Source organism: Tetrao urogallus, assembly GCF_951394365.1.
Source record: "Tetrao urogallus genome assembly, chromosome: 6".
NCBI classification, from domain to species: domain Eukaryota; kingdom Metazoa; phylum Chordata; class Aves; order Galliformes; family Phasianidae; genus Tetrao; species Tetrao urogallus.
In genome coordinates, this window is record NC_136819.1 from 11751633 (window position 1) to 11758151 (window position 6519).

Below are 6519 nucleotides of genomic sequence, written 5' to 3' on the forward strand. Positions count from 1 at the left end.
CAGTGCTCCCTCCTCCTCTTTATCATTGTCAAATTGTTATGGCAGTTTTAGAACAGGAGGAACAGCTGAGCCTGTTTGATTTTGCACACTCAGTGCAATAAATGTAAACATGAATTTGAATATCCCTATCCTATTGCTGTTTTGTATAAATTATATTGAAAATAATGACAGTCAACAAATATCTATAATTGAACCTACCTACCTAGGAGCAGCAGGGCTGTATCAGCACATCTCTACATTAGTAGAGCTGCAGAACTTTTGTGCTCCATCTCAGGAGTGGTTTCTTACAATATCTTTTTTCTCTGCACTTCAGCCCTACAAAAGAAGGATGGAGGACGTGTGAAGGACAGGGCACAGGGAAGATGCTAAAAAGTATCAAAGTGGCTGAATAGTTTCAAAGCCCTTCCCAAACAAACAAAGGAAAACATCGCAATGATACCTTTTTAACCTCCTCCATTTCTCCTCCTCTGTAAGGAGGAAATTCATAAGAATAGCTTCGCTGAGAGCAGTTTACCCTTTACACACACACAGAGATCCCTCTCATACAGTGCAGAGCAGAAGCCTAACCTCGGTAGCCCAATAGGAGCTTTCCATTTATTTACATCTTTGCATTTCCATCGCAAAGAACTGAACACCTTTCCCTTGTGAGATAAGCTGTCCATCAGCATGTTTTCACTGTGCGCAGACCCCTGTGCTACAGGCTGTTTGCCCCCAGTCAGGCTTTGTAGCAGTGTGGGCTTCTGCCTTGCAGGTGACCACATGTGGAGTTTGCAGGCAGAGCCTATCTTGTCCTTTCTTGCGCCCAGTCTCCAAAACCCAATGATTTCCATGCTATAGCACAGATAAGTAGCACTACAAAGGAAAGCAGATGGACTCAGTGGCTCAAACTTGAAACATTTAGCTGTTGCAAACAAAATCTCTGGAATAAACCAAGCCAAAACAAATTACTAAAGAGAAGTATGCACAAAGAAAAGCAGCTTAGCTCTCTGCAAGTCAAAAGGAAGCTTGGATTAAACTGAGAAGAACACAGGGTTTGGGACACATCCTGACTTACATACAGCATGTAGGAAAACTGAGGGGACAAGCACATGTGATTTCTGGGCACAGCAAGAAATGAGAGCTATTTGGCTGAACTCACTGCACAAAGGCAGTGTGAAAACACAGACGTAGCCACCCGAAGACCCGATGAGGGCACCAACTTCAGCTCTCTGATTGAAAGAAAATGGGAGCCGTTCATTTCGAACCAGGTGTTAAGCAGGATTTGAGAGGACCGAGAACCTTTACGTGTGTTTATTCCTGTTTCCGTCTGCTGCAGCTTATTTCATTTTAGCTTCAAAAATCCATAACCAGCCAACTTCAACTCTTCAGCAGCCACGTGCAAGTTGCAGTAGGACTTTGCGCACAGCACTTGCACCTATCAGCGCTTGCACCTTAACCCCCTGCCACAGGCGGTGCCTCAGGGGAGGGACTGCGGTGCGGTGCGGTGATTCAGAGGCGAGGCGAGGCGAGGCAAGAACTCGCCTTCCCTTTGCGAGCATTACCTCAGGCTCCGAGCCGGCCGCGCTCACACGACGGCAGAAGAGCTGCTCCCCTAAGCCGGGAACCCCACCTCACCCCTTGAGCGCACTTCGCCGTCGGCGGGCGAAGGCTCGGCGAGCGGCTGCACCTCAGCGCCAACCGCCACTGTAATGCAGTAACAGACGCGGCTCCCGGTGCGAGCCCCCACAGGTGCCTCGCGGGGGCGTGGCCACCCAACGGCCGCCTCGCGCCCCGCCCTCGCGCCCAGCCCTCTTTCCCGCCCGCGGCGGCCCTCGGCTCCCGCCTACCGCGCTGCCAATCAGCGTGCGGAACGGCCCCGCCGCCGCGGGGATCTCTGGGAGCGGTAGTCCTCGCCCGCCCGGGCGGCGCCGCCGCGCTTCTTGTGAGAACTACCGATCCCGGCGTCCCCCGTGCTCAACCCCGGGGCCGCGACCCGACGCCGGCGGAGGGAGCGGCTTCGGCAGGAAGGCGGCGCGGCGGCCCGGTCACCCAGCCGCGGCCATGAGCTCGGCCCGGGAGTCGCAGGCTCAGCACGGCCTCAAGCGAGCGGCCTCCCCCGACGTAAACGGGCGCGGGGCCTGGGGCGGCCGCGCGGCGGGAGAGGGGAGGTGGGAGGGGACGGCGGGCGGCCGCGGCGCGAGGCCCGGAGCGGGACCGGGGCCTGCTAGGCGGCACGCCGCCCTGCGACGAGGGCCGCGCGGGGGGCGGAGGGGAGAGGCGGCAAGCGGCGTGTGCTCCCGCAGGGCTCCGGCAGCTGGCAGGCGGCGGACCTCGGCAACGAGGAGAGGAAGCAGAAGTTCCTGAGGCTGATGGGCGCGGGGAAGGTGAGCGCGCTGCGGCTGGGCCGAGCTGAGCGGTGCGCGGTGCAGGAGGAGCCCGGCTGCGGCCCCGGGCGGCGCGGTCCTTCGCGTTAGCTTGTTTTGTTTGAATGCGATGTTTTCATAAGCTTCAGTGTTTGTCTGAAAGCTAGCGTTCCTTAGCGGTTGGCAGTACAGCATTCGAGCATCCCCTCGCTGTACCGCTGCGCGGTGCTTAAGGCAGCTTGCCGCGCGGTGCCGCTGGGGGATCCGTTCGCCAACCAGCAACGGCTCGGCGCTGTGTCGGTGAGACTGCGATGGCTCACCTGGCGGGCCCCAGGAACTCCCTCAAGAAATAGCAGCCGTTAGCTAGTAGAACTTACTTACAGTCTTACCTTCGGGTATCAGGGAACTTTTTCCGTTCGAGATTTCCAGAATGTTGGCAGAGCTGTCAGTGCCTAAAGCTCCAAAACAAACTGCATTTTCTTTTAGAAAGAACATACTGGCCGCCTTGTTATCGGAGACCACAGATCAACCTCTCACTTCAGGACAGGTCAGTCTATCCAACAGCTGCTACCAAGTGGGAAAGCAAACGCTTGGGCAGGGACATCCCAGGATTTTCAGCTCTGTAGATGCTGCAGGGAGGGATTTCAGGTTTTGAGGCTGAAGTTGTAGACAGACGAGGCTGTGGAGCTGGAGAAATTCTTAGCTTCACATTAGAACACTGACAAGCAGCTTCTGTGACCACACATATTCACCTTCTGAAGTCTGGGTTTAGAAAAGTACTTGATGGTCACTTAAACCTGCATACGAATGCTCTATACGTCAGGGCCTACAGGCTCTTGTCATACTTTTTTATGAAAATAAGAAAGTAAAGTGCTACTGCTGCTGGTTAACAATGTTTTTATACTTCTTCCTTGCTGCCAGGTATGGCTATTCAAATCTCTGCTTCAGTGTGTATGAAAAGTACAGGTTGATTTGTATTTTTTTTTCTCACTTCACCTGGTTACCTATTGAATAGAAAGCAGTAAGGTAGAAGTTAAGATCTGCAAGGTCATCTTTGCAATTAGCAGTAATTTGACATCCTGTAATGGATGATCTTAGCAACTTCTTATCAGGCTTGCTCAGATTGTAAGTCAGAGTACACCAGAATCAAGCTGGGCTTGACTAACAGAACCTGTGGTAAAGCTGTAAAGCAGAGCAGCTGTCAGCGTTCCAGAGAATTTGTTCTCCTGATAGGCACTGCAAGTAACTTCTGAGTTGACAAAAAATGATTTAAAAACCAAAAACATCAAAGGAAGTTTGGGGATTGACTCCAGGTTCTGCTGTTACCCTGTGGAGTGCCTATGAATCACTTTGTCCTAGGATGGATATGGTGCTTCCTCTAAGGAGTCATAAACATTCCAAACTGTATCGGTAGGAGCAAGCAGTTAAGATGCTGCATTTTACAAAAAAATCACTCAGCTATTTTCCTAATGCTGTGCTTCCTTTCCCAACACGTGGTTGTTATCTTTCTATAACACAAGACTCCAACTTGCAAATGAGGAAATGGTGAGGAAATGCAAGTTTGCAATAAAAGGTTTTGTGTTTTGCAGTGATACAGATTAAAACAGAAGTGGTGTAGGCTGATCTGTGGAGATTTTAGAGGTTCCTACTTGCACAAGAACAGAGGATTCCACGCTATTTTGGATTATACTTTCCCCCAGTAAAAATGATCCTCTATTTGTGTGTTCAAAAATGTAGTAGTAGAGGGCATGCAGGAATAGCTCATGTTCTGTTAATTAGGTATAGAAGTGAGTTTTCTTGCTAATTCCTAAGTATGGGCAAGAATAAAAAGCTATAGTTTCTGCCCCTGGTAATTCAGGATACATGTAATAATTTCAGATGTAGCTCTACAAACAGGACTGGTAGTGTTTTTCTGGTTGCTGCAAAATATAACAGTCACGATGTAATCATGGCAACCATGCGTTACATAGCGAAGGGCAGAAACGTGGTCCTTTTTGTGACATATTGCAGTATTGGCAGGAGCACAGCAAAGTCGTATTTATTGGTTACTGTGTTGAGCAGAACATATGCTGTGTGTAGCACATCTGAATGTGTTGAGTCTTACGACCTTCCTGTCCCTTATTTGTATCAAAACAATTTTGCTTGCACACCCTTTAAAACTGCTTATAAATCAGCATGGTTTGTGTACAATACTGTTCAATCCAGGAGTTTCTGAGGTGGCTCAATTTAAGTTTTCATCACATATAAGTAGTGATAAACTGAAAGTCTGATGACTTTGTGTAATTTGATGTCTTTGTTAATTTGAATGAACCATAACCAAAGTACACTGGACATGCAGGGGAAGAAGACAAGAAAATGAACGAAGAACTGGAGTCTCAGTACCAGCAGAGCATGGACAGCACGATGTCTGGACGAAACCGGCGCCATTGTGGGCTGGGTTTCAGTGAGGTAATAAGTTCATTATTTCTCTAATGATTTGGCTGCTGCTTCAGTAAGATGAGATGATGCACGGTTTAAAAACCTAATCACCACAAATAGCAGCAAATCCGCACAGTTTGGGTTAAGTGAGAGACTTACTGACTTCTTGTGGCCCTTTTGATATCTGGAAACAATCAGTGCTTCTCTTTGTTCTGGAAAGCGATATAACGTGTTCTTTTATGCTCCATTGTAGTCAAGGCTGGTCAGGACAGAAAGCTGCAAATACATTAAATCAGGGTGCTGCCAAAGAATGCATAAAAGAACAATGTAAGCATCTGCATTGTCCCAGAGAGCTAATTAATCTGCTGCTTGTTACTGTGAGGCGTGTCCCTCTCTATGGCCCTGAAAAGCAAGTGGGAATAGAGGAGTCAGATGGGGGAACTAGCTAGCTGCAGGGAGCTGAAGTCCTCCAGTGGGTTGACACCCAGCTGGCCTTGTATTTGCAAGGAGCTACTTAGGAATAAGTAGGAAGAGTGACAAAAAAACCACATTGGATTATTAGGAAGCCGTCTTCCTTGGCCAATTAAAATGCCTGTTAATTTTTTTTTTTCCTGTTAGCACCAATTATTGCATAAAAACATTGCCAGTGTTCCCACAGAGAGTGAGACAACCTGTGTGGTGCTTAGAGCTCTTAATACTATAGACATGAAGGTTTTGCTCCTTAGGTGCATGAACAAAATGCCATTTGGGGATCATTCTTCTTAGCAGTAGCATTACTTCATTGTTCCTAATGCTGCTTTGTGATGCTGCGTGCTAAACTTATTTCCAAAGATCAGTCATGGTTATGAATTCCTGATGATCTGTCAGTTAGTTTCAGTATGTCTCATTTCCTGACAAACATCCAAGTGTCATTTTATACGAAATGGAAGTTTAACCAAAGTGATGGTATCTCATTTAATGGTACGTGTAGGATGTCTGCTGTAACTAAGTAGGAAAGTGGCTGAAGAATCCCTAGATGTTGTGTTTGGTGCTCTCAGCCAGTCCAATAGAGTTGCTTTCTATGTAGTAATTTGTTTATTAAAGACCCATGTTTAGCAAGATAGCCCATCTTAGTGATGAAACGAAAGGGGCCATTTAGCAATGGGCTCTTCAAGGAACTGAAATGGAGTTGCCAGGAGATAAGGGTTTACCTTTCTCATAATCTGAACTTCTAGTTTCAGGAAGGTGAAGAAGAGGCAGCTGGGCATTCCTCTGACCACGAGAGTTCAGAGGACTCCGAAAGCGGCTCTGACTCAGAGCAAGATGAATCTGCAGAGGAACTGCAAGCTGCTGAAAAACATGATGAAGCTGCGGTCCCAGAAAACAAAAAGGAAGCAAAAAGCAATTATAAAATGATGTTTGTTAAAGCCAGTGGTTCATAACTGCAGATGTAACAGCTTTGTATTTAAAGTACAGCAAGCCTTATTGTTACAGTGCAAAGTGGAGGACTGCTACAGCACAAATCTTTGTATTATGATTTTAAGACGACCCTGTTAGATGACAAAAAGTAGTGTTTGCTTTCAGTTGCCATGGGCACAGTGAGATTCCTGGTTTTTGTAAAGTGTATAAAATAACGGATGAAGAAATAAATTCTTTGTTCCTGCCCAATCTCTACTATGTTATCTAAACTATTCTTCCCCTTACTTCATGGCCAGATTAGAGAAATTCCTGCTTGTAGTTTCTTCAGTTATTACTCTAGTCTTGAATTCTTAACTGTGAG

General features: G+C 47.5%; 1 protein-coding gene across 1 annotated transcript; it reads left to right on the forward strand.

Annotated features, from left to right (window-relative positions):
- Window positions 1-2040: 2040 nt before the first annotated feature.
- LOC306947520 (small acidic protein) lies at window positions 2041-6181 on the forward strand (the record flags this gene model as incomplete). Its single annotated transcript, XM_079536859.1, has 5 exons — window positions 2041-2100; window positions 2283-2363; window positions 2829-2889; window positions 4681-4790; window positions 5975-6181. 5 exons carry the CDS (start codon window positions 2041-2043, stop codon window positions 6179-6181), a joined length of 519 nt encoding a protein of 172 aa, XP_079392985.1.
- Between the last annotated feature and the right edge of the window lie 338 nt (window positions 6182-6519).